The sequence below is a fragment of the Empidonax traillii genome, unplaced genomic scaffold, assembly GCF_003031625.1.
Source record: "Empidonax traillii isolate 1590-97213 ecotype Southwest subspecies unplaced genomic scaffold, ASM303162v1 scaffold263:size1499331, whole genome shotgun sequence".
Classification (NCBI taxonomy): domain Eukaryota; kingdom Metazoa; phylum Chordata; class Aves; order Passeriformes; family Tyrannidae; genus Empidonax; species Empidonax traillii.
This window is the reverse complement of record NW_020955456.1, coordinates 875068-902443: the sequence shown is the minus strand read 5'-3', so window position 1 is coordinate 902443 and position 27376 is coordinate 875068. Positions and strand designations below refer to the sequence as shown.

General features: G+C 57.5%; 1 protein-coding gene across 1 annotated transcript; it reads left to right on the top strand.

The window, feature by feature from the left end:
* The first annotated feature begins 1370 nt into the window (after nt 1–1370).
* Nucleotides 1371–27206, top strand: RADIL (Rap associating with DIL domain). Its single transcript, XM_027889443.1, has 16 exons — nt 1371–1439; nt 5577–5681; nt 8793–9354; nt 15117–15424; nt 16472–17137; nt 17294–17331; nt 18370–18530; nt 19088–19200; nt 20109–20346; nt 20811–20983; nt 21268–21418; nt 21780–21970; nt 22815–23211; nt 23294–23433; nt 24176–24315; nt 24840–27206. The coding sequence occupies exons 2-16, from the start codon at nt 5646–5648 to the stop codon at nt 24943–24945; spliced, it is 3420 nt and encodes a 1139-aa protein (XP_027745244.1). The 5' UTR covers nt 1371–1439; nt 5577–5645; the 3' UTR covers nt 24946–27206.
* Nucleotides 27207–27376: the final 170 nt, after the last annotated feature.

Below are 27376 nucleotides of genomic sequence, written 5' to 3'. Positions count from 1 at the left end.
TCCAGGGAGTTGGGCAGGTGGTGCTGCCTGCCCTGGGCTCTGCACACCCACCAGCTGCCCTCTCACCTGCACTTCTCTGTCATAATTACACAGGGCTGAATCCCTCCCAGGCTTTGATGCTCAGCAGCTTTCCCAGAAAGCCAGGGAGGTTTCCCTGCTTCCAGGGACAGCTGAACTCACTCCAAAACCTGACCCACAACTTGCACCTCGCCCATCATTTCTTTGCTGCTGGCGATCAGGCTGGACTGGGAGGCCTCCTGGCTTTGCTTTGCTTTGCTTTGGTGCTGTCATTCCCAGAGGGTGTCTGGGTGGCAGAATCATCTTCCCACCCAAAGCGCTGCAGCACCACTGGACGTGGAAACACCCCTTTAAGCAAAAGGAGACATTTTCACCAAGGGAAGCAAAGTATCAGTGACCACCTCATCTTGAACAGCTCCCTACTGCAGTCATGATCCATCCCTTCCTGGTTTCAGCCACCAGCCTGTGTGCAGCCTCAGCAGTCTCCAGGTCAGCTCTGGAGCTGGTTTGATAAAACCTGTTTGGCCAAAGCCAGCAGTTGCCTGTGCAGGTGAGGCGCCACTGCCAGTGCAGCCCTGCCTGACTCGCTCCTGGCATTTTCATAGAATCTTAGAAAGGATTGGGTTGGAAGAGACCTTAAAGCTCTCCTTGTTCCAACCCCTTGCCATGGGCAGGGACATCTTCCACACTAGACCAAGTTGATCAAAGCCACTTCCAGCCTGGCTTGAAACACCTACAGGGATGGGGCAGCCACAGCTTTTCCAGGCAACCTGTGCCAGGGCCTCCCCACCCTCACCAGGGGAGAATTTCTTCCCAGTATCCCATCTAACCCTGCCCTCTGTCAGTGGGAAGCCATTCCCCCTTGTCCTGTCACTCCATGCCCCTATCCAAAGTGCCTCTCCAGCTTTCTTGGAGCCCCTTTAGACAGTGGAAGGGGCTTTGAGGTGTCCTCAGAGCCTTCTCTTCTCGGGGTTGAGCACCCCCAGCTCTCCCAGCCTATCCCCACAGGAGCATCTTCGCAGCCTCCCCTGGACTCTCTCCAACACCTCCCCATCCTTCCCGTGCTGGGGACCCCCGGTCCGCAGGTGGTGCCCGGCGGGGCGTAGGGGTCAGGGCCCCCATTCCCGGCGGGATAGAGAGCTCAGGGTCCCCGTTCCCGGCGGGACGGAGGGCTCAGAGTCCCCGTTCCCGGTGGGATAGAGGGCTCAGGGTCCCCGATCCCGGTGGGATAGAGGGCTCAGGGTCCCCGTTCCCGGCGGGGTCCGCCCCGTCCCGGGCGGTGCCGGTGGTGACCGCGCGGGGGCGCTCGCGGCGCGGTCGCTCCGCCCCGGCGGGACGGGCCGAGCCGAGTGCCCCGCGCAGCCCCGGCGGCTCCGGGCGCTGCCGCCGCCGGGGTCGCGCCGAGGCTGCCCCGCTCCGCGGTGAGTACCGGGGGGTGGCGAGGGCAGACCCTGCCCAAAGGACCCCCCCCCCCCTTTTTTTTTTGGTTTGTTTGTTTGGTTTGTTTTTTTGTTTGTTTGGTTGTTTTTTTTTCACCCCAGCATCCCCCCCGCTCTGTTGAGTCCCGGGACGCCCCCGCCGGTTCGGGGCAGGGAGCGTTTGTTTCTCGTCTCCGCTGGCAGCGGCTGACGCTTGTCCCGGTTGCCGTGGGAGACCCGCGCTGCCCCGCAGCCCGGAGAACCGCACCGGGAGGGCTGTGCCGGGAGCCGCAGCGCCGGGGGGTCCCTGTCCCGTGGCCCGGAGCGCGGGGAGCCTTCCCCGCATTGCCTGACCCCGGGGATTCCCTGTTCCACTGCACATCCCTCGGGATCCTTCCCCCCACTGCCTGCCCCTGGGGATCCGTGTTCCATGCACATCCCTTGGGATCCTTCCCCTCATTGCATGCCCCTGGGGATCCTTCTCCCCCTTGCTTGACCCTTGAGATTCTTCTTCCCATTCCATACCCCTTGGGATTCTTCTCCCCCTTGCACACCCCTTGGGATCCTTGACCCATTCCATACTCCTTGGGTTCCTTCTCCCCACTGCACACTCCTTGGGATCCTTCTCTCCAGTATACACCCCTTAGGACCCTTCTCCTCCTTGCACACCCCTTGAGATCCTCTCCCCATTCCATGCCCCAGGGGACCCTTCTCCCCACTGCATGTTCCTTGGAATTCTTCTCCCCCTTGCACGCTCCTGGGGATCTCTCTCCCCATTCCATACGCCTTTGGATCCTTCTCCCCACTGCACACCCCTTGGGATCCCGCCGCTATTCCACTCCCACCATTTCACCTGTATCTGGCTGCCTGTGAGTGTCGTGGTGTCCCAGGCTGTGGCAGGGAGGTGCTGGCATGGTCTGTGTCCCCGGGAGGCTGGAGCAGTTTCATGCTGAGTTGTAACTTTAGCAGAGAAAACTCAGGGGAGTTTGCTACTTGCTCGGGAAGTGCTTATTTTCAGCTCTCTCCAGGACCGGTTAATTATCGCTGGAAAAAAAAAAATATATTGCTAAGATCTTATAATTAGGTAGCCTACGGAGACTCTGCAGCTCGGGAGGGAGCAGGAAGCAAATGCTCTTTGTGCAGTGTTTCTTGTCTCTCTGTGTGTGAATAGAACTGCCAGGGCAGAGGGCTGGCATCTGTGCTGGCACTTAACCGGAGAGCTGGTGCACGTTGGCGGCTCAAAAGACCTTGCAAAATAATTATAGGGGGACAAAAAAAAAAAAAAAAAAAAAAGTGAGAATAGGAAACCTGCTGGAAAGTCTCCTGCTGTCCTTGTAGAATCGGGTCCCCAGTTGTTATAATGTTTGTGGGGCGAGAGCTGCCTTTGGGACAAACCGTTCGTGTTTGTGGGACCAGGACTGCCTTGGTACCCTCTTTGAGCGGTCCCGGGGCCGTGGGGTCCGGGGTGCTACCACAGGGTGCCTGCTGCTAATAATAACATGGTAAGGAGTTTACCCGCCCTGATCCGGCTAAAGACAGCACCGGGGCTGGCATGGGCATCGTCGGCCTCCGATCTGTCCCTGGATTAGACGGATGAAACTCACACAAGGAAAGGCTGGGCTCCGAAGCGGAGACTTGATCCCGAAGGGAAGGGAGCGGGAGCTCCAGCTCAGAGCCGAGGGGCTTGGGCTCTGCCCTGGGTATGGGATCTGCAGAAGGGCAGGGTTTGGAGCCGAGGAGCGCACGTCAAAGCCGCCGCATCCAGGGTGTTCTCATTTCCTTTGCTCTCCGAGGTCTAATTTGTTCCACATTGCGGTGCCGGGGCGGCCTCTCCCTCCGCTCGCAGCATCCAGGCTGCGGATGTTGCCACCAGACCAAGGCTGCAACTCCAGTGGTTTCCATCCAAAAAAAAGAAAGGAAAAAAAAAAAAAAAAGAAAGAGAAGGGAAATTTTTCAAACGGAGATCTGCTTTTCTGGTTGCTGTTTTGGGATGGTTGTAACTGAAATCTCACCGCCCATCCATGCAGAGCTGTGTCTGCTGCACCGGGGGTGAGCCCCGGGGAAATTCCAGGAGATTAAAAAGTGTTTTAATAGTATTGCTGCTCTTCCCAAAAGGGAGTAAGATGACCTGGTAGCTACAGGTTGATTGGCTTGATAGCATCCCCACAGGGAGAAGAGGGAGAAACCTGGCTCAGGCTTTAATTGATTAAAGGCTTCAGCACCAGGAATAAATTCCTGCCATCCAGCGTGGCTGTATGGAAAATAACTCCTGGCAAGTAGAGATGATTTCAGTCTCCAATGTGAGAGGTGACTCTCTGGCTGTAACACAATTTTGTGAAGCATTTGAGTTATGGGAGGTGATATTCTTGTAAAAATCTGCACTTTCCAGTATTAAAAAAGTCACTCCAGTCCAGTATTTAGAGCTGACATTAGACAGTGTCAAGAAAGCCAGTATTAAATAAACGTGATCCATTTCCAAGGCAGTTATCAGGGAGATTATCACCGCTGGGCACTGCTAGCTGGTAACACGCACTCAGTGTTTTTATCACTAATCTGGAATAAAGGAGATAGAAATGATTTCTGGAAAAACCTGGGGCTGACCCAGAGCAGCAGAATGTTAACACTACCTACAAATCCGGATGGTAAACTGGGCGAGTGAAAGGCATCCCAGCTGGAGCAGAGTGGAAAATGGAAACCTTTTTACACCCAAAAATATGTTGTATGTGTTTTTCCTGTCCCTAATCTGGACAATAAATTTTCGGCAGGAGTTGCTCACGGATGCTGGGGGAGGCAGCACAGGGGGCTCACCGGGGAGCTGCCTGGGGGGTGGCTGAGTGTCTGTCCCAGTTTCAGTGCTGGAGAATTGAATATTTTCAGGGTAATGGGAAGTTTTGCTCTGGAAAAGAATAGCAGTTTGCATTTTTGATCACAACCAAATTTGGGCTTATGGCAGCCAAATCCACCCTCCATCTCCGCGGGGGAGATATGGGATCCAAGGGGATGGGACCAAGACGCTGCAGAAAATGTTATTACAGCAAGAGAGGAGGTGGCCATCCAGTTAGTCTACTCATAAATCAAATTAAATAGGAGCTTGACAAAAGTATCTAAATACTCTCACAGAGAAGAAAATACATGGTAACCAAAAGCTTGTTAATTGGGCAGTGAAAAGCATGGCAAGAATCAATGTCTGGCAGCCGAGGGCAGACACATTGGAAATAAGGCATAAATATTTAACGAGCAGGAGCGATTAATCATCAGAAGCAGCAAGGAACAGCAGAGGTGGGGTCAGCATCTCTTTGCCTTTCACATCACGACCCATCACCTTGCCCAGAGTTGCTCCCACAGCCCCAGCACTGGGCCAGCAAGAGGAGCTGGATCGAACCACGCTGAGGCCCTGATTAGGTGATTTAATTAGATGATGCATTTATATTTAGTCACGATGGAGCCATGGAAGAGAGTACTTGTGCCCTGATGGCTCTTTCTGAGGAACACCCAGGAAATCACTGCAGGCACTTTGCAGGTGCTTCGTTTGTCTTTCTCTCTCAATTACCAGTGGTCTTGATCTCCTAGCTCTGTGGTGGGAGGGGATGGTGCTTGTTGTCTCTCCTCAGTGTCCAGCAGTAAAGGGTGAGATTCAGGAAACTAAATCTTGGTGAGCATCCTGGTGTGCTCTGGCTGCTGGGAGAAGGAGCTGGTCCAGGGCTTGTTGTCCACGCAGGGGTCAGAGAGGTCACCCAGCCTGGTGTCCCTGGGGACACACGTGCTTGGGAGAGGGAAATAAACATCACGGGGCTGTTGTTGGTCCCATCTCATCTTCTTCTCCTTTCGGACAGCATTTCTTTTCGTACAGCTGTTCTCTCTCTGGCTGTCTACAATGGGCAGTGCTGTTGGTGGGTATCACCGTGGCTGGGTTTGCTCTGTTTTGACTCCCAAGGCTGCTGAGTTCCTGCTGTGGTGGGGCCTGAGCTTGGGCCTGGGCTGGTCTTTCCCATCTATGGGCTGTGGTGGGATGAACATGTGCAAACATGATGCACACTGGGAGCGTACTTACAGAACCTCTGAGCCCTCCAAACCCACCACACTGCGAATAGCTGACCTCTGTGAGCAGCTCCAGGACCACTCCTCCTCTTGCTCTTGCAGAAACACGACGGACACCTGCCCAGGACGATGTACAGCGAGGGGGAAAGGCGGTTTTGAGAAGGAGGATGAATGGAAGGCAAAAAGGCACGTGAGAAGGATGGCAAGGTGAGGGGAGGTTTTGCCTGGGCACTGGGTGGGGGCACTGGGAAGGAGCTGCTCAGCTGCTGTGGGAGCAGGAACCTCGGAGCCTGCAGGAAAGCCCCTGGTGGTTGCAGAGTTGGTTGTGGTGATGGAAGGACACGTGGTGGCCATGTGAATACCCAAAGTGTTTGTTACAGCTCTGCAGAGCACGTACAGACAGAGCTGCCTGCGGGACGTAATTGGCTTTGGTGTGGTCAGGCACGGCTGAGAAGAGGTGAAGGGTCCCTGCTACAGATCCCGCTGGGAGGCAGTCACAGGCTTTTGGCTGATTCCTGTGTTTGCAGGGACAGCGTCACTGAAGGCTGGAGAAAGGGGCTCTTTGAAAAGCCTGGATGATGCTCCACTGCAGGCACGTGTCCTGCAGTGAGGCAGCCGGGAAAACAGGCTCCCTGCAGCGAGGAGGGGGCTTGTCTGGGCTGGAGATGCCCAGGAGCACATGGCCCACTGACCTGCAGGAAGGTGTGCCCGACACTTGATGCTCCTGCTGGCATGTTCCCAGGCAGGTGGGTCCAGCTGGAGCATCCTTGCTCCCACAGCAGCAGGACCCAGCAGGATTGCACGTACCACAGCTTTCATCCTCCTGGGAGACGCTGGTGCCCAGTGTGCCTGAGCACACGGATGTGGGAGGAGCCCATTTCATTATCGTCTTATCACATCCATTAGAGTCCTCAGGGGTATTAAGACCGTGTGTTCTGCTGTCTTCGGGAGAAGGCTGCAATTTCTCATGTGACCAGCCTGGTGAAATCACACCTGTGTTGCTCCAAATGCTGAAAAATGGGGTAACCAGGCTGGAAACTTCTCCTGATCCAGGCTGCTCATTTTTTCCCAGTGAAATGTCTTTGCCCCTGAACTCTGTAGGAGCTGTGTTTGATAGAAAGAACAGGAAAATAGCTGAGCTATAAATAACACATTCAAAACCAGGCAGGGACCTGCAAGCAGTGAGGATGGTGTCTCTGTCTGTGAAGTGAGCTTGGAGGAATGACTTTGCCACCAGCAGATGTTAAAAGGTTTCCTTTTGTGCTGGAGGTAGTTCAGGGTGGAGGAGATTAAATGCATGAGCTGAAACTAGTGATTTGATGACAAAGTTTTGTCTTTTGCATCTTTGATGACAAGGTCCTGTAGGGACACTGGGGCACTTTTCCTTCTGGTCAATGGTAATGAGGGCTGGTGTGGCTGTGCTCACAGCCTGGGGCAGCTGTTCTTGAACCTGTCTGCCAGTGCCCTGACCTGCTCCCCAGGTCGGGTCCGCCCCGGCATTCCCAGGAGATGTCACACAGCAGACATCAAGGGATGTCCCCAGGGATGTCCCCAGCAGGAGCAGCACCTCTGGGCTCAGCTGGAGGAGGAGGAGCAGCCCCAATCTCATCCCTGCCTCAGTTTCCCCGCTTGCAAGGTGGGAGCAGGAACAGCCTTACCTGAACCCAGCGAGTTGTGGTGAAGCTCTGGAGCCAGTGCTCAGCTGGGGAGGTATAAAAACCAAGACACTAAGCCCTGCTGTCCGGGCTGATTGCTGAGCCTAATTTCAGGCAGCAGTGATGTGCCAGGGCTGGAGCAGCTGCCAGCTCCCCTCCCTGCCCCGCAGCACCCTGACAGTTGCTTTTGGAGCCAGCAGGTTGGGAAGAAGGACAGAACCCAGCATTTTCACAGTCCTGGTGGGGGTGGGGGAAGGAGGAAAGGAGTGACTTGAGGTGCAGCATGATCACAGGACCACACAGCTGCCAGGCACATCCTTAGCACCTGGTGCCTCAGTTTCCCCATCAGCAGCATTCAATGGGGCCTCTGGTCCTGGGATGGGGGATGTACATCCTGCAGAAACCTTCCATGCACGGCTGGGAGGTGGTTTCTGGGTTAGAAGGTGACCTCTTCCATTAGCAGCAGGGACGCTCCTTTTTCCTGAATTGGATGGTGGTTTGGAGGCTTTCCAGGGCCGGCATCATTCTGCCTGATAGCGCTGAGTTTGCTGGGAGGCGAGATTGTGCCCGGGCGAGCTGGGGCTGCGGAAGCTGCCGGCACCCCTCATCCTCCTGGCCAGGCACAGCTGGATCCTGCCAACCCCTGCATCCAGGCACTCTGATAGCTGGGCATGGGACATTCTGGGGCTCCTCTGTGTATGCTCCGAGTCCCTGCATGTTCTAAATCCGGAGGTGAGGGTATTCCCAGTCCTTTCGGAATCAGGAATGCTCAGATTGTCTTTCCAGACCGTCCCTGCCAGCTGGTCACGGTGCAGCTGTGGGTTATCAGCTCCGTGCAAGTGCCAGGTGCTGGCGCGTCCGGGATGTGATTTCAAAGCAGTTCCCAGATGTTGGCAGTGACATTGGGCAGGACCACCATCCACCTAAAGCCAGAAGAGCACTGTGGTTCCCAGTCCGTTCCTGGGGGTTGAGGAGCACTGGGAGCTGTCGCATGGCCTTGGCGTGCCTGGGGCTGCCCCAGCAGCCCTGCCCCTACTAATGTGACAAGGGCAGCCTTGTCAGCAGGGCACCCCGTGCTTGAATGTCCTCACAAACCAGCAACAGCCAGGAGATTTTCCAGAGTCAGGACATTTTTAGAAAGGCTAATTAAAGCCCATTTTCACCCTGTGCCTCTCGCTGAGCAAAAGCATTTAGCGGTGACCTCAGAGTGAGTGAATTTGCACTTGAGCTTTCCGTTTCACCTCTAAAAAAATGGGATTGCTCCGTAAACTCGTTAGTGAAAGTAACTCCTGATGCATTGGATCTTGACCAGGATGGGCTCTGCCAAGTCCTGCTGGGCTCTGCTCTCCTCCCACTGCATTTTGCCTGGGTAACAGGGACCTCTTAATACACACGGTGGAGAAATATGGGGCCACTCCAGGCTATGTTTTCAGGGACAAATCCATCCAGGGGCAACTGTGCTGGTGCCAAGGAGCCTGGCTGAGCTTCTCCACTGGTGTTTTGGGTTACACAAGGGAAATGGCTCTCCCTTGATCCGTCTCTTTCCACCTTGGAGGTGACAGCAGCTCCCCGCTGGTCACCAGCTGGTTCCTTCTCGCTCCTCCCCGCTGCACATCTGGCCTCCAAGCCACTGACCTTCCCCTCTCTGCTCTTCCCTGCCCAGCTGTGCTTCATGACGACCTCACGCACGATGTTTTATGGGCCCTCCTCCTCCACCATGGCTCCACCATCCAAGAACCGGCTGAAGCGCCAGAGCCGGCTCTTCTCCCAAGTCCTGTACCGGACACTGAGCTACAAGGACCGCAGCTCGGCCTCCGCCTCCCCGGCCGCCGGCGAGGACGACCCGGCCGAGCTCTCCACCCAGCTCTCGGCCCCCGGCATCCTGAAAATCTTCGGGGGCAACATCTGCGCGGGCACCAACTACAAGAGCGTGCTGGTGACGGGCAGCTCGGGCGCGCGGGAGCTGGTGAAGGAGGCGCTGGAGCGCTACGGGCTGAGCCAGCTCAGCGCCGGCCAGTACGCCCTGTGCGACGTCATCGGCAGGTTCGAGGGCCCCGAGAAGCAGTGGCAGACGGAGGGGCTGAGGGTCCTGGGTGACCACGAGAAGCCGCTGCTTATCCAGGACCTCTGGAAGCCCAGGGAGGGCTTCTCGCGGCGGCTGGAGCTGCGCAGGAGGGCGGAGGTGGAGGAGCTGGCGGCCAAGGATGTGGACACCACCACTGCAGGTCAGAGCCAGGCGTGGGTCTGGGGAGCTGTGACCCTCCTGAGCTGCCTGTGGGAGATGCACCCCCCACATCGGCAGCTTTCACACATGGTTTGGGTTCAGGGGGTGGTGCAAGTGGAAGGGGTGGCCACATTTTACCTGCAAGGCTCCTGAGTCAATCCATAGTCAGCGATCAGTACTCCTGGATAAATTTGATGTCAAATTTGCTTACCTCAAATATTTATCCCAGCTAGTCTAGGGGTTAATACCAAACCCCTGCTCATGGCTGGGGAGCAGCAGGCAAGACCATCAGTGCTTCCTGCTCTTCCCATCACTGACCCAGCAGCATGGCATCCCCAGCTTCGTGCCTGGCAAAGCACCACCCTGCTCCCCTGCACCCCCATCTCCCCATGGGCATCCCCCAGGCCAGACACCCCGGGCAAATCTGCAGGAACAATTAAGGAAAATGAAAAGCTAATGAAGAGAGAGCAATGTAGGGCAGGAGAGTCCCCGCGGCAGTGCCTGATGGAGCCCAGGGCTGGCAGGAGGAGATAAGTGCATCATTAGGAACCAGCAGGCTAATAAGTGACCCCAGCACTGAGTAATGAATTTTTCCCCCTCCCACCCTAAGATAAAAGCCCCAGGAGGATGAGGGTAGAAAGGTTTAAAATCAGATTTTTACTTGCATGGTGCTCTTGCTGTGCTGGACCTGCTGACAGAGGTGTCTGGACCAGTTTCTGGACGTGTCAGCCAGGAGGTTTTGCTGGGATGGGCTCTGTGGTTCCTCACGACTGTAGGAAAGAGTTGTTATTGTCAGAAATAAACTGAGGATGGTGCAGGATTCCCCTGGGTGCTTGGCAAACGAGAGCCAAGGTTCTCCTCCCAAAGCAGCAGAACAAATGGCCCGACCTGTCCCACACCAGCAGGGACACAGGTCCCCTCCCACCCATTCTAACAAAGGCTGGAAGGAGCCCAGGCACACAGGTGAAGGAATCCAGCCATGGGCATTCCAGGGGAGAGCAGAGGCAGCTGGAGCCTCCCCAGCTGCAGTTTTCAATTCTGATTTCACCTGATGGGGAGATGGGGCTCCCTCCATCCTCACATGTCCAGTTTCTGGGTCTGCTCAGGGAGGGGATGCACAGGAGTGGTCCCAGCTCATCACACGTGGGACACAGGGAGAAAGAGGCAGCTGCTGCTGGCACCTGGGCCAGGGAGGTGGATGCTTTGCTCTGCTCTTCAGCTTTTTCTCCAGGCAGGATCAGAGAGAGGTAAAGCACTTTTGGAGAGCGGTGACTCTAAAAACAGCTTCTGTTGAATAGAGGAAAGGGCAAGAGCCAAGCACCATGGTTATAGCACGCAGTTGGGAGGGCCATGTGGCAGCTCCCTGCCTGAGCCCAAGGTCACATCAACTCAGCCTCAAATACTCCCCCTCGGATGCAGAAAGGAACGTTCCCACCCGTGCCCTGGATCTGGGTGGGCTGGAAGCCGTGGGGAGGGTAAGGCTCCTACACAGGCGGGGGAAGCAGCAGGCTCTGGGCTGCCCAGCACAGACAGCTCGAGCTGGCCTGGGATTGGCACTTTTCGGTGGTTTGCAAAGGAGGAACAGTTCCTGATGGCATTGCGTGCTCTGGATCTGGAAATAAGCCCGTTATGCTTTCGTTATCACTTCATTTGTTTCAGCACTCCTGGGTGGGGCGGTGGAAACTCTCCATTTTTTAACCTTTGGGCATTTTCCATAGCTGACCAAGCTCTTCCGAGACAGAAAACCCACACCCACGGCCGTTCAGGCTGCCTGCCCTGCAGTCTACACAGCCTGCATTTGTCTTACCTGTTAAAATCTCTCTCCTGCAGCCCTTCCTTCTGGGGGCAACAGGGGCTCTGTCACCAATCTCACCCTGTTCTGGTGGCACAGCCCAAGGGGATACTGTGGGGCTGGGGCCACACTTTCCCACCCCCCCACCCACAAGCTGCCAGGGATTAATGGATGTGATGCAGCACGTGATCCAGCACCCCAAAAAGACTCAAAACTTTTGGTGTAATGGGGACTGACCATGAGTGCCCTCCACCAGGGTCACCCTTCCCACCAGCTTCAAGCTGGCAGAGGTACCCCCTTGCCAAGCAGCAGCTGCCCACCCAGGGTGGTGAGGCACTGGTGTGGAAAACACAACATCTGTGCAAAAACAAAGGGACTTTAGGCTTGCAGCTCCCTGGGAGAAAAGCAGAGGGATGCTCCAAGCGGCATCCCCAGGACAATACCTGCAGGCCCTTCCCCACGCAGGGCACCACTGGAGCAGCAGGACTGGGCTGGCTGGGAACACCGGGGTCACACAGGTACATTGCTGCCTGCTGAGCTGGTGGCTGGGGGAAAGGCTCCACATCCATCCGTGACCTGTTAGCAAATAGCTTAAGAGTTTTATCTGCTCAGTTACCCATTATCCTAATTAGTTTATTAGCTGCTTCCCACTGGGGAGGACGGTGCTGGCTCCTCATGCCGCTAATTAGCAGCAGGTAGAGCAGCTCTGCAGCAAACGAGGCAGACCCCTCTCTCGCTGCTGCCCCTGGCCCTGTTTCTTTTGGGAGTGATGAGGCAGCAGTTATGGAGAACCTGGGGAAAACACCCACAAACTGGGGGGTGCTGGGAGGGAGGTGCAGCACTTGGCATCTTGGTGGCATCTTCCAAAACAGCCCCATTTTGCACCATGTCCTGATGGCTGAGGCTTCCCTGAGAGGCTGGAGGCTGAGCTGCACACACACCTCCAGAAACCTGGGAGTTAAGCCTATTATACTGAAAGATGCTCTGGCAAGTGCCTTTGAGGATCTGGCTTTGATATACCTTAGCAAGACTGCATCCTGGGAGGAATCCCTGCAGAGTCTGCAGAGCAATTACATTAGGAAGGACTAGCCTGGTCTTAGCCCCTCCTGGGTAAATTCAAAGCATTTTCTTCTTTCCTGGGGCCCACGGGGTTATTTGTTGATTTATTTCTCAGCTAGGGAAAGTGAACCTCTTCCCTAGGCTGAAGAAGAATCAGATCCCAGGCACCACAACCAGCAGTTTCTCCCCTGGGATACAGGAGGGGCTTAGAGGGAGCAGCTGGGTGGGGTCTGGTGGAGGCTGCCCAAGGGGGTGCACGGTGCCCCTGCCTGGGGTGCCCAGCTCTCCCTGAGGATGTGATCCAGCCCCCACTGGATGCTATGGTAGAGAGAGAGAAAGAAATAGAAAAGAGGGGAAGGCTTTCTCTTGTTCTGACCTGGTGGGTTTCTGGGGTTGGTGGCGGTGAGTTGATGGTCACCATCTCCCTCTGCCGGAATTACCTTTCACCCAGTCGGAGCTGATTCAGCACAGTTGCTGAGTTGGTTCTATTAGTTTCTTCTTTATCTTGGGAGTTCTGCCAAATGGCCCTGTGGCCTGTGAATTCTGCATTCTTTGTGCCCACTATCAGTGGTACATCCTTTTTTCCCAAGCTTTGTTGACCTCCCCCTAGGTCTGAGATCATTGAAGCGTGCCAAGTCCTAAACTTTAGCAAGGCCTAACACCCAGACAACAGTACCACCTTCATGCAGTCCAAGTTCTGGGTATCCAGGGAGGTGTATTCGGGGGACTTGGGTGGTCACTGGTGGTTGTAGATGCCCCGTAACTTGGGGTGATCTTTGCTTGACCCGTGATAAGCATATAAACACTTCCTTCTTTCTTGCCACAGTGAGCATTTTTGTCCAGGTGTATTACTTATGGCAGGTCCTTTCTGTGGCCTTAGCAGTGTTTGAGACAGGCAGCTGTGCTCTTTAAGTCCTTACACCCTGTTCCCATCCACGTGGATTCAGCAGCTGCTGGCTCTGCCCTGGCTGCAACTGCGCTGGGGATGCTCGGGCAGAGTTTTGGGTGGGATAACCTGCACATGCCTGGGAGGACAAAACAGTACCTAAGGATTAAAAAAACCTAACCCAGTTTTTGGAGGGACTTTGTTATGCTCAGGAAAAGAGCTGTGTTTATCTTTCCAGCGCTGCTCCGGGGTTAGCGGGAGCCTGTGACGGGGGCTCTGTCGGCAGTGAAACAGCAGCTTTTTCCTACACAAAATAAATACAGAAGCTTCCTTTCCCCTTGATAAGGCACTGGTGATGGCATGTCTCTGCAGGCAGTGGGATCCCAGTCCTGGCAGCCCCTGCTCCATCCCAGTGATCTCCAGGATAGCTGCTCCCCAGATCTGGCCCCACTCACCCCCTCTCCCACGGGTCTGGGAGCTGCATTGCCTCAGCCATCCTTCATCCCTTTGGCCCTTTTCTGTCCTATGGGTTGGGAATGGTGCTCTTGTGGGGAGCCAAGGTGTTCTGCAGACACATTTGGGGTGGCCTTTGGCATCCCCAGTGGTGTGGCTTGGGCAGGCTTGTTGTACTCCCTGGATTTTGCATCCATGGGATGCAGGCATTCCATGCCGTGCCGCTGGCTGTGATGGGAATGGGAGCAGGGCTGATTGCCTTTTTAAGAAGGACACGGGCATGGGACTGCCTGGGGTGGCTTGACTGTGCCTTGCCCTAATCCCAAGGCATGTAAACAGCAGGGGCTATTTTCTCCCTCTCCCACCCCCCTTCCCAATCCCCAACTCTTTGATTTTCCCAGCAAAGGAGCGCTCCATTTAAAACAAACAAACAAAAAATGTATTTCAGAGCTGGCAGCCCATTCCTCACCAAATAAGGCAGATTACATTCTTTTTTTTTTTTTTTTTTTTTTTTGGGTCTGAGCTTGTGAGTGTCCCTTTAAGCAGCCCTGGGCACCAGGCTCTCTGCTCTGCCGTCCCCAAATCCCGGTGGCTGTCCCCAAATCTCGCTGGCCCAAGCCTGCTCCCTGGTCGGCTGAGCGGTGAGTGGCTCTGGCTCTGAGCTGCACTGACACCACTGCACTGCTGCTCCTGCAAGCAGATCCTTTAGGTTTTTTTTTTTCCCTCTCTTCGTCCTCCCCGAATGACAGTGACCTGCTCCCAGGAGGCTGCCCATCTGAGGTATGAGCGTCACCCTTCGGACACAGCAACTTCTTATTTCTCCTGCAGAGCTCAAGCCGTGCTTGCAGCACCGAGGGACCCACGGGGGACCCCCCCGTGGGGCTGGGGATGCCATGTGAGGGGCTGCTTTGGCAGCTCGGCCAGGCCTGTCCATTCACTCCAGCTCCTGTTTGTCTTGTGGATAGCTCTGCTCAAATTGATGCTTCAGAGAAGTTAATTACAGCTTGCTCCTGCTGCAGCCGGGCTCCACTGCAGCTCCCATGCCTGGCTGATGCTCAGAAGGATTGGGGGGGGTGGGGGTCCCTGCTGCTCCTACTTGCTGCTGGCCACCGAGTACTGAAGGCCTGAAAGCAGCATCCAGGCTCTTTTTTTTTTTTTTTTTCTTTTTAGCAAAGGTTGACTGAAATGTCTTTTTAGCGGAGATTTCCTCTCCCCTCAGCCCAGCAGGGTGGTCAGGGCAAGTGGGGGATGCTATGGACTGGCTCCCCTTCCCCATCAGTGGGTTTTGGGGCCGGGGAGGGCTCGGACACCCCCTTTATGGCGGTGGCATTGGGGCAACAAAACTCTCCGCGCTGGTGTCCTAGTGTCACCTTTCGGGGAGGGCAAGGGACCATGGGACACCAGCCCAGGGTGGGTGCGCGGTGCCGGGAGGGGTGGGTTTCATCTGCTCCATCCCTTCCTCGGAGCTGCAGCATCCCTCCAGCTGCGGGGTGCTGCGGCTGGGGGTGGGAGGGGAAGTCCTGGGGAGGCAGCGGGGGCTGAACGCCGCTCTGTCTCCCCCTCATCCCCGCAGGCATCAACGCCCAAGCGCGGAAGCTGCAGCGGCACCGGGCGCGGGGGGCCCGGCGGGCGGTGGCGGGGGCTGAACGGCGCGGGCCCCCCCCGGCCCTGCGGCGCAGCCTCAGCGAGACCAGCCTGGGGACCCCGGCGAGGCGGGCCGGGACCGGGGCCGGGGCCGGGGCCGGGGCCGGGTCCCGGCTCCAGCGGCACTGCTCCACCCTGCCCGGCAGCCCGGCGGCGGCGCGGAGCGGCGGCAGCATGCGGTACTCCCTCTACCAGTCCCCGCACCTCCTGCTCCTGCAGGGCTACAGCCAGCAGCATGTAAGCACCGCGCCGCCTCCTGCGCACCCCCCGGCACCCCCCGGCACCCCTCGCCTCGCTTTCCTCCCACCCACCCCCTCCCCAAAGCCCCCGGGAGCGGGGCTGCTTGCATGGCCGGAGCTGCTGGGGTCGAGGGGGTGGTGGTGGTGGTGGTGGCGCGGATGAGCATCCTTCGGAAAACGGGCTTGGGACTTGCAGCCCTCTCCCCCAAGTCTGTCCCCAGCCTGTCCTCAAGCACGGGGGACACAGAACCGGGACCTGTGACCCCCCAGCAGGGCCCCAGCGGGATGCAGGGCAACCCCCAGAGCAGCATCCCTGCCCCGGCACAAGGGAGCCCCGGTTCTGCGGGGGATGGTTGAGCTGCCCCGTCCCCTGTCCAGGTGCTTCCTTGGTGGCAAATGGAATCAGAGACAGCAAGGCGACAGTGCTCCCCAGTGCTGGAGGCACTTGGAGAACCTGAAAGGACTGGGACTGCTCTGTCGTTAATGGCTACTTTGTGCCGTTCTAAGCTTTCTGTTGGGGTGACAGCGGCACTGCAGCCATCCCGTTAGTGCATCTGGGGAAACTGAGGCACAGGGGGGTTACTGAGCTGCCTAGGGGTGTGCGGGCAGGCTGGAGGTGGGGAAGGCAGGTCTGGAAGTGGCTGCTGTGACAGGGGTCCCACCGTGTCCCCTTGGGCAGTGGGATGCAGACATTGCTGCAGTCCTGAGGGGAGAAGGTGGGAAGGAGAAACAGCTGCAAGAAGGGGTATGAGGAGGAGAGAGATGGGGGGAGGGCTTCTTCTGCCCAAAGCAGCCCCATTTACCACATGGCCAATGTCACTGTGCCCATTTGTTAGTGTGCCCAAAGCAGGGCTTGCTGCTGTCCTGCTTGGCAGCGAGAAGAATAAAGGTCTTTCTGCCATGCAAAGGTGCGGCATGCAGGGACGGCTGGGGACAGTGGGGGGACCGCTGGGGACAGCAGGAGGCTGCAGCACCCACTGCATGGCAGGCAGGAGGGTCCCTTGTCCCCTCTCCCCGGTTCATGCCGCGTCTCCCTGCTTGGCAGGACAGCCTGGTGTACCTGCTGAACCGCGAGCAGCACACGGTGGGTCAGAGGACGCAGGCGAGCAAGCCCAGCATCAGCCTGTCAGCCCCCGACATCCTGCCCCTGCACTGCACCATCAGGAAGCTCCGACCTTCCCGGCACCGCTCGGAGGAGAAGCTGGTGCTGGAGCCCATCGCCGGCGCCAGCATCTCCGTCAACTTCGCCGAGGTGTCCCGGACGGTGGTGCTGCGCCACGGGGACCTGCTGTCCCTCGGCCTCTACTACCTGCTCCTCTACAAGGACCCCATGAAGGCGCAGCCGCTGCCGGCGCAGACCCTGCTGAGGCTGCGAGCCCTGCACCCTGCCGCCCCTGAGGGCCGCCCCGTCTGCGGGGCCTGTGGCAGCCTGCTGAGGGAGAAGGACCCTGCTGCCAAAAAGCGGGGCCCCTCGCCCACCGGCGGCCCCAGGACGCCCCGCAGGAAGCTGCAGCTGGAGTTCGAGCCGGCGGCCGAGGACATGCTCCTGTGGCGCATCATGTCCCTGATCGAGCCCGGCGGGGACGACCACAAGCTGACACCCGCCTTCCTGCTCTGCCTCTGCATCCAGCACTCGGCCACCAGCTTCGAGCCAGGAGACTTCGGGCAGCTGCTGCTCAAAGTGGCCAAAATGATCCACAGGACGGTGTGGGTCAGTCAGCGGTGGGATGGGGTGTTGGTGGGATGGGGGTGTTGCTGGGGGCTCTCCAGCGTGGCCCTTGCTGGCAGCAAGTGCTGGTGGGGGTGATGCTCTTGCCATCCCATGCCACTGGTTCTCATTTTGCTTTCCCCTTCTCTCCCTGCCCAGGAGCGGACACAGGAGCTGTCTGAAAAGCAGTCCCAGCAGTAAGTGTGACCTTCCTTGTTTTGGCACAAAATAGGAAGAATTCGAGCCGGTTCTACCTCCATGAGTGAGGGGAGTCCAGGGCTGGTAAAACCACCCTCCCAGCCTGGTGGCAGTGATGCATGATGAATTTTCCTTCTAAACCCCATGCATTCTGCTCTCTGGCCATTTCACCATGATGCCTGCAAAGAATGTGTGGGTCTGGAAAAGCAGACAAGCTCCAGAGGAAATAGGACCTGCAGCAGCTCTGGGGTTTTCCCTGATCCAAGACCTGGCCAAGGCTTTGCACTTGAGGCTTCAAGCATCCCTGAGGGATGTAGCAGGGATGGCCCCAATGGGGGGGCCTCACCCCCTTCATGCTGAGGATCCCTTGATGAAGCTGGGATGGGGCTGGCATTGCGTGTGTGCATCCTGGGACGGTGGCACAATGGGTCCCAGCGTTGGGAGCACCACTCTGGAGCAATCACAGTGATGCAAGGAGCTGGCTTCCCAGCCATTTCCAAAATCCTGGCTCTAAACCAGCATCTGGAGAAACTGTTGGGGCTTGCTCTGAGCTCTTCTTTAGGACAAACTCCAAGGATGCTTCTCAGGCCTTTCCTATAGCAGGAAAAAGCAGTTCAGCAATTGGGAAACTTCCCAGATGGTTTTTATTTATTTTGTTTTATTTTTGAGCAGCCCAGGGCGGGTGAGCTGGGTTTAACTGTCCAGAGCCGGCAGGGGCAGGACATGCCTTGGGGGAGAGCTGCCCTTCAGCCTTGAGTATTTACTGCTGTTCAGTTGTGTTATGGAGACTCTCCCTCAAAAGGTGGTGGCAAGATGGTCTTGGCCAGCCCAGTCCCTTCAGGGTCCTCTTTACCATTTCACAGAGCAGGAACCACCAGATTTTTGCTTGTGAAGGGTCTTCCTAAGGAGAGTGCTGGACTTGGGGGTGAGGGGATGCCACATTCTCTGACATTACACCAGGCTGGCTGTTTCCTTCCCAAAAGCCTGAGTGGGGATGCTGAGGAGCAGCAGCTGTAACACCTTCTTTGCCTCCCCAGCCAGGACCCTGCCTCCCTGTCCCGCTTCACCATCACGGACCTTCTCCCAGACCTGCAGCACATCATCTTCTGGATGGCCAACGCCATCGAGATCCTGTACTTCGTCCAGCAGAAATCACCCACCTACATCCAGAGCATGGAGGAGGAGCTGGACATCAGAGGTGAGGCTGGATGCAACACCCTGCCTGTTTTTCTGCCTGGAGAGGCTCTGTCCTGCTAATCCTCAGTCACAGGCGGTGGTCAGTGCCCCCAAGATGCTCGGTTAACCTCCGTAATCCTCATCAGCAGGGACATCTCCGTGGTGTGGGCTGGGGAAATCTGTGGGAGGAGCCTGTGTGGTGCTGCCCAGCTCCAGGTTGTGTTGTGTCCACGGCCGTGCAGCCCCTTTCCACCTCAGCAGCCTGTGGTTAGTGCCCTGGGGGGGCTTTCTTCCCCCCTGCTCCTGCTGCTGTGGGGGGCACCTGGATTTGCAGGCAGCCCCTGCAGAACTGTGTTAATTCAAGCAAATGAAAAAAAGATAAAGGAAAACAAAGAAAAAGGTATTAAATCAGCCTCAGAACCTTTCTGGCTGATGCAGGGGACAGAGGAGCCTCTTTGCCCCTGTCAGGTGATGCCATGGTGGCGGTGCAAGCCTGGAAACACCAATAATCCCCACCTTGGGAATGTGGGCACCTTGCTGCTGCAGGTTTGCTCCCCCATCCTCCTCTCTGCCCCACAGGCTCCAAGGAGTCTCTGTTCTCCTCGACCATCACAGCCAGCGAGGAGGCGATGACGGTGCTGGAGGAGGTGATCATGTACACCTTCCAGCAGTGTGTCTACTACATCTCCAAGGTACCACACGCTCCCTCAGACAGGCAGCAGTGTCACACGGGGCCAGCACGAGCATCCCCAGCAGCTCTCAGGCTGCACAGGAGGTTTTTCATTTTTTCAAGCTTTTGCTCCTTGGCAGTTACACCACGCCGAGGTGTTTTCCTCTGGGCTGAAGCGCCCCGATTTTTGGTCGCAGCCCAGGAAAAGTATTGAATTACTGCGGCGTGTTTCCTTGCCTGCAGTGCAGCGGCTCGGGGGAGGTGTTTGGGGAGGGCTGCTTGGCTCGGGCCAGCGAGGCATAATGGTGTGATTCAGGGCGTGATGGAAAGGGGCCCCTGGGCCGTCGCCGCTGGACCGCGAGAGCCGGGCGGCATCGGGAGCGGGAACAGAGCGGGCAGTGTGAGGCAGCAGAAAGGCTGCCCTGTGCGGGACGGCTGCCTGTCCTCTGGCGACGGTGTGAGGGGATGCAGGGAATGCTCCTGCAGCATTCCAGAGCGGCACCTTCCTCTCCTGTACCCTCCTCTTCCCCCTAGCCCCGGCAGAGGTGGGTGCTAGGCAGTGCTCCCCCATTTAAGCAATAGGGGAAGATCATCCGCATTGATCCTGGTTTTTCTGACACCCTCGTGCCCGACTGATCTGTCGCTGCCCTGGTTCACGTCGGATTTCAGATCCTTGTAGCTGAGCTATCACATGCCGCCACCTTCAACTGCTAAAAGCAACCAACATGTTAATTTTTATAAATGTCAAACTTCTGCATGACACAGGAGTGCAGGGAGGCCAGGGGTGAGCAGGAGCAACCCCTTGTTGGGGAAGCACCTGCAGGGTTTTCTTGGCTGGCGGAGGTGAGGGGGTCAGAAGTGTTCGTCTCATGCAAAAACAGAAAAACCAAGCAAAATGAGTCTGCTGTGAAGTTTCTGCTCTCCCTGCAGTGTCTGTATGTGTCGCTCCCTGCCCTGCTGGAGTGCAACCCCTTCCAGAGTGACTGCCGGGAGAGCTGGAGGGCGGCTCCGCCGCTGCCCGAGGAGCTCCGCAGGGTCGTGCTCATCTACCAGGCTGTGCTGGACCTGCTCCACCAGTATGAAGTGCACCCAGAGATCACCTCCCAGATGTTCGCCTACCTCTTCTTCTTCTCCAACACCCTGCTCTTCAACCAGCTCCTGGATAAGGGTCAGTCCTCCTTGAACTGGGGAACACATGGGAGACTGACCTTGCGGGACGCTCTCCAGTGCATCCCAGTGCCACCTCGGGGTGTACAGGAAGGAAGGGGCTGGAGATGGGCAAGTCTCAGCAGTTAGGGGAAGGCCAAGCACAGACCCAGCTGCCGGCTCCAGGGTCCTCATTCCCAGGAAAGGCTGAACCCCATCCTCAGCCCCTGCCAGAGCCCTGCTCTTTTCAGCCTGAGCAGAGGGGCCTGAGGGCATTTTGGAGGGGCAGCTCATTAATAAATTACTGCAGCCTGAGGTGCTAATTAGCCCTCATTAACACAGCTGCCCCGTTGTCAGTGCCAGGCAAGGTCCAGGCGCCACCAGGAACCATAGCTATGGGATGCTGGGATCATTAACCTGGGGCAGGGGCTGGGGGACCGAGGGGCTGTTCCCTGACGCGTACTGATGGATGTTTTGCCTCCCCAGGCTCCTCCCTCGGCTGCTTCCACTGGTCTCAGGGGGTGAAGCTGCGGGCCAGCGTGCGGCTGCTCCTGGACTGGCTGCGCGGTGCCGGCTTCGAGCAGCTCGCCCAGCAGTTCTTCGCCAAACTCGCCAGCGTGGCCAACCTGCTGGCCATGCCCGGCTCCCAGCTGGTGCAGGTGAGGGATGCCCAGCCCATGGCTCCTGGCACTGGGATAGGCACGGGCAGGAGAGACCCCACTTGGCATGTGGGGGGGTCCTTACGCTGATGTGTCCCTTTTGCAACCCACCTCCAGCTGCCCTTTCCCAGCATGGTGGGTCTGTGGGTGGGCATGGAGGGGATGCTCAGGCTCATTCCACATTCCCTGACCTTTCCCTCCTGTGCTCCTCGTGAGTCCCTGCTCCTGGCAGGAAGCAGCTCCTCACCCCTGACATTCCCCCCTCGCTCTGTCTCCTCGCTCAGATGACGTGGCCGTCCCTGCGAGCCGAGTTCCCGGCGCTGAGCCCTGCACAGCTCCACCGGGTGCTGAGCCAGTGCCAGGCAGTGATGGACACGGGCTGTGTCGCAGCGTGGCAGCCCAGTGAGGAGGAGAGCCCAGCCACCTTCCAGCCCGGTGAGCCCCTGGCTTTGCTCTCAGTGCTGCTCCTGTCATCGAGCTCCGGTCACCCACAGGCTCCCTCCAAGGCTTTTTATGTACAAACCAAACAGGCAATTCCCTTCCCCTCCCTGGGTCTCCTGTAGTAACGGCAGCAACTGGGAATAACCATGGCCCTGTGATTCAGATATTGCAAAGGATTCAAAGTGCACTCAGATGGGCACAAGGTTTCTTCTGTGGTCCCAAGTGAGGGATGCTGCTGTTTTGCAGCTCACTGTGTCCCTGATCCCAGCTGGGAGACTGCACATGGCCAAGAGCTGGGAGGCCAGAGCAGAGTGCAGCCTGGGCCAGTGCTAGCCTTCCTCCCTCTGCCTTTTAGATGAGATGCTGGAGTCCTTTGACAACCACCCACCCATCATTCTGCCCAGTGGGGGCTTCAAAGTGGACCTGGAGGTGGAGACGTTGGACGACAACATCTACCGGCATCTCCTTTACATCCGCCACTTCCTCTGGAGCCTGCAGAGCAAGAGCCCCCACACCGGCGAGGGGCCCGGCTCAGCACCCCCAAAGGTAGCCTGCACCCCACAGAGGGACTGTTCCTCTCCTGGGTGGGCAGGAGGGTCTTGGGTCCCCCTGGACACCCCTCCAAGCCCAGTGCCAAGGGTTTGCTGCCCTCGCCCGCAGCCTAGAGCTGTGGCAGTGCCCTCCTGGAGAGCTGCTGGAAGGATTAGTGCTGCTAATCCCCCAGCCTGGGGGGCACAGGAAGGTGAGCTGGAAGAACAGGCTCTTCCCAGCAATCCCATTAGGGGAGAGGAGGGAGGAAAGGGAGATGTCTGCAGGCAGTGCTCCCCTTCTCCCTGTGTGTTCCCTGTCTTCTCTGTGCTGCACCCTGCCCGTCCCCAGCAGCCAGGCTTGCACAAAAAGCAGTAATTAGCTAATGCCTGTAAAGCACAGGGAGGGTGATACGTGCTGTGGGTGCCAAACTCAACTGCCTTTTGTGTCCAGCTCCGTGGGGAGGACGTCCCTCCAGCAGGTCCCCTTCTCCTCTCCTATCCTGTCCCCATCCACTGCACCACCACAGGCACCACCGCCTCCTCTCCTTATCCTGGAGCCCTTGGGCCACAGGAGGATCTGTGTTCCCACTGGTGTCCCACTCCAGTGGGATCCCCCAACAGAGACATGACCAGGAGTCCCTTTCTGGCTGCCTGTAAACATCCCCAGCCTGGCCCTGGCCACAGAACTGGGGAGTGGGAGCTGTGCTGGGAAGCCAGGACAAGCCCTGGCCGTGTCCAAATTGCCCAGGCTTTGGCTGGAGCTGGCAGCCGTCCTGCCTGGGAAGCAACAGGGTGGTGGGGTGCAGGTAGGGAGCAAAAAGCACGTGCAGGGGGTCCCACAGAGCATTTTCCTCCTTAAGAAAGAGGCATGCATGACGCCAGAGGTCCTGGAGGTGAACGAGAGCCCGGCTGCTGCCCTGGGGAGCACCACTGCCCAGGAGGACTATTGCTCCCCGGGGGGCTGCGCTGAGCCCGAGCCGGAGGGGAGCCCCCAGCCCTGCCTGGCCACCAACGGCTGCCCCTGTGAGCATCACGGCGAGCCACAGATCCAGGAGAAGCTCAAGCAGCTGCAGCTGGGCAGGAGTCCAGCTCCCAAGGCTGGCACGGCACCCACAGACTCCTCCTGCCTGCTGACACCGCCCACAACCCCCCTGAACTTCGACTCCGGGAGCCCGGAGTCCCCACAGGGCACGGGCAAAGGGCTGCAGGACCCCCGGAGGAACGGGATGAACGGCACCAAGGGCAGCACCCCCGAAGGTACCAAATGCTGGCGCTGCCTGGGGTGGTGAGGAGGGGTGTGGGCAGTGCCAGGGCCCTAAGCCGGTCTCTCCACTGCCAGGGTGTTCGCCGACCCCCTACGACTACCCCACGCCGGAGTCTTCCAGCCGCAGCTCTGCCACCGACGACTTCTGCTACGTCTTCGTGGTGGAGCTGGAGAGGGGACCCATCGGGCTGGGCATGGGGCTGATCGACGGCGTGGTGAGTCCTTGGCAACTGCGGGACAGGGCTGATGCCCCTCATGCAGCTGGAGTGGGTTTATACTCCCAGAAAAGCCAGCAAAGAAGCCAATGGCTTCCCACGGGGGCTAGGCCGCTTCTCCTGGGGAAAACGAGGCACAGAGGGATCTCTCAGAGGATCTCTATACTCCTGTGCTCTGAGCTGTGCATGCAAAGTCCTTCACAGCTGTCCTGCAGCTGGAGAGCAAACAGGCTCAGCTCTTTTGTGGAAGGAAAATGACTCAGCTGAGGTGTTTCCTCCACCCTTCAGCGGTGGCAAGGGAAGTGGAGGGGAGCAGGGGTGCCAGAATAGCCCTGCCATTGCATAAGGTGGTGTTGGAATCTGCCTCAGTGGGGTGGGTCATCTTTCTAAATGTGCTGTTAGTCAGTAGGAAACAGAGCATCACCGAGCCCTGGGACAGCTGTGAGCACCGGGCTCCCATCCCAGCACGGCCACAGGTTAACGATGCTTTACCCTTAATTAAATTGGACAAGAACAGATTGCCCCCACCTCTCCTTTCTGTGTATAAATTGATATAAAACTGAAGGATCATATTTCCTCCCTGTTAGCACCATCCCCAGCACCCACCCATCACGTCAGAGTTTCCAGGCTCCCACTTGGCTGTGAGCCCTGGGGGAGAGTCGCCTCGCCTGGGGAGCTCAGCCCTTTGGGGCCACAAACCTTTCATGTCCCTTTGTTGCTCACTGCCTCTCCCTGCCAACAGCACACCCCCCTGTGCTCCCCGGGGATCTACATCCGCACCCTGATCGAGGACAGCCCCGCGGCCGCTGACGGCCGGCTCTCCATCGGGGACCGCATCCTGGCTGTCAACGGCACCAGCCTCATCGGGGCAGACTACCAGAGGTGAGTCACACCTTGCCAAAGGGGCTGGGATGGACTCAGCGCCGCTCAGCTCCAGGTTTCCAGCTGTTTTGGTCAAAGAGCCCCCAGTGCTGCGGTCCTGGCCCACAAACCAGAGGATGCTGCAGTACGAGCGAGCTGCAGAGAGAGGATTGACCTGTGCAGAACACCGAGAAGGGGGGAAGGCAGGTTTTGGGAGGGTTGGAAGAGGGATGGCTCCAACCCCATCCCACTCCAGGCTTCCACTTGAAGGTGGTGGAATGGAGCAGCTCAGAGACAGAGTCCAGGTGGCCACGGGACAGCGCAGCTTTGGGTTTGTTTGCCGTTGTCGTGGCAGCACTAACCCAGAGGTCAGGCCCTCCAGAAAGCTACAGACAGAAGAGCAACAGACTGCTTATAACCCTGAGCAGGCGCAGGGCAGAGGGGGCAGGTGTTTGGCAAAAGGGGGGTGTTATGTGAGTGTCCTGGGGGGTTGCCAGCCCGTGGGAACCAGAATTCACCTCTCTCCTTGTTGCTGCTCTCTGCAGTGCTGTGGACCTCATCCGCTCCGGAGGGAAGAAGCTGCGGTTTCTGGTTGCCAAGTCGGACATGGAAATAGCCAAAAAAATCAGTTCCAGCTCCTCTGTCTCCTAGTCCTTGTGGTACCAGGATCCTTCTGCAGCAGCCTGTGGGTGCAGCTCTGGTTAAGGCTCACCCTGGGGGAGGCTGGAGCGAGGGAGAGCAAACAGGAGGACCAGGACTCCACAACCGCCCTTAATTTGCTTTTGGACACTTTGTCCCTGCGCTGCAGCAGATGAAAGGACATGCAAGGATGGTGCACGCTTCTCCCTCTGCACTGGCTGGGAGCATCATTCCTGATCCATTGCCCAGCCTCACCTTATAACTGGCGGTGTCCTTCTCAGAAGGACCTTTCCCGGTCCTTTGTCCCCTCTGGCAGGGGGCAGGAAGAGGATGCCCCTCCCCTGGGGACTGTAGGCAGGCTCCTCTGTTCCTCTAGGCTGGAGCCCTGTGTGGTATTTCATGCTGGCAGGCAGAAGGCTTGAAACACCTTTGGATTTTGAAGATGAATGTGTGGGGCAGGCCTGGGCTTCACTGTGGCAGTGGCCACCTGAAGTGCTGGCACATCAGGCTGGAAAAGTGTGCCCAGCTCTGGGGGTGGTGAAGGCAGCACAAGCACCCAGGAGCAGGATTCCATGCAGGATGCATTCCAAGGAGTTAAGTTCCCTGGTGCCATACTCAGGTGCCTTTCTGCTGCTGGGCTGCTTCGGGATGGGAAGCAGCTACAGCAAAGGGTTGACACCACCAGCAGTTCCTGTGAGTCCCAGGGAGAGCCCCCTGAAGAAAAGGACTCCCTTGCTCTGCAGCAGATTTACTGCCCATCTCTGGCACCATGATCCTGGCAGAAGGCCCCCAGGACTGATCCAGCAGTGTGGGGCATCCACAGCAGAATTTCTCCTCACAGAGGGTTTGTGCCACCAGGAACTCGAGAGACCCTGGCAGCACATGGGCCACACCCGAGGTGTGGCTGACACCAGCCCAGGCAGACAAATGACACCTTGGCACCGTGTCCTGGTCCTCTCCCTCCAGCTTTGCCAGGCCATTGGAAGGCCATCCTGTTTCCTGCCCAGCTTGGAGCATCTCACCAGTGCGTTCTGCTGACGTGCTGATGGAGGAGGACGGGAAGCAGAGGCTCCCTTGGGATGGACAGTCTCGAGTGTCCCAGGAACTGCTCTGCTACCTGCTGCCAATCACGGTGTCAGAGGCGAGGAACCAGCTCCACCGTGTGGCTGTCCAGCCCCTGGCACACCCGGCCTCCTGCCTGCCGAGTCCTCCTCTGCTTTTGGTAACATTAACGGGATAAACCCGACCTGATTTCCACATATAGACGGATACTGAGACCCAGTTTAGTCGAACCCTATTAAAATCAGCCTGCAGCAAAGCCCTCCATCACACTCTGCATGGCCTAGGCTCTGGCAGCAAATCAGGTACTCACATGGCACCTCACGACAATGCTGCTCGAGGATTGTGATGCTAAAAAAGGGTTGGCCTTAATGACACCTCACTGCTGTAGTTTTGGTTCCTGTGATTAAGTCTCGCACGTCGCAGAAGGAGAGAGATGTCAAAACAATCCACGCAAGGGAAACACTCCACTACTGGATTTCAACACAGCCTGGCCTGTCCTTTCTAGGCGAGATGGACCAAGCACTTTCACCAAGACATTAGTGCCTTGCTTCTCTGCTAGGCCATGCTCACACCCCCTGGGTGGGGTGCTGTCCCAGCGGGGACTGGGAGCAGTGCATCCCTCCTGCCGCTGCCTCAGCTGTACCAGGCAGGCGAGCAAAGGCTCAGGGCCCCACGAGGCTCCTGGTGATTCACTCCACTTTGACTCGAGTAGGTAGGTTGGCCCGTCATCCCCCACAGAACTTGAAATAGGCTGACTAGGGCCCTTGGAAAAACTGCATGCACTCCTTACTCCCCTCTGCCTGGAAGGCAGGGCTTGGGGGAGGCTTGGTTTGCACTACAGTGCTGGGGCTGCATCCTGGCAAGTTCCAGCAGTACCAGCTGAACCCTCTGCTCCCAAATGAGTGCTCCTGGAGCTGGAAAACAGCCCCAGAGCTGTATGTTGCTCACAGTGCAGTCGGGTATTGAAACAGACTGTAAATAAACCCTGCTATTTACTAGTGTGCATGAGGCCTGGCTCCTCCTGGGAGGAGCCTTGGGATGGATTTACTTCCCTGTCTGTTAATACTGTACAGCTCAAACGTGTATAAACCTCTGGTGCAGATACAGAACACAGCATGGCGCCTGTCTGACACGGGGCTGGTGTATGTTAAGAAATGCTCTTTGTCAACAATAAACTGGATCAATAAATCTCTCTAAGTTCTGCTCTGGCAGCTGTCTCTTGGATCTCAGCGTGTTCACTCTGATGGTAAGACAGAAGAGTGGTGGCTCACAGCAGATTAACAGTCCTTCCACCACCTCACAGAGGCTCGGCTGATCTGCTGCGAGAAGAGGCAATAAAAGTGCAGAGCCAGGTGTGGTGAGAGCAGAGGGGAGGGAAACA

Coding starts and splice junctions, on each gene's coding strand:
- RADIL (XM_027889443.1), top strand. CDS start 5,646: ATGGAAGGCAAAAAGGCACGTGAGAAGGATGGCAAG. Junction 15,425..16,471: donor AGGGCTACAGCCAGCAGCAT/GTAAGCACCGCG, acceptor CCTGCTTGGCAG/GACAGCCTGGTGTACCTGCT. Junction 24,316..24,839: donor ATCGGGGCAGACTACCAGAG/GTGAGTCACACC, acceptor TGCTCTCTGCAG/TGCTGTGGACCTCATCCGCT.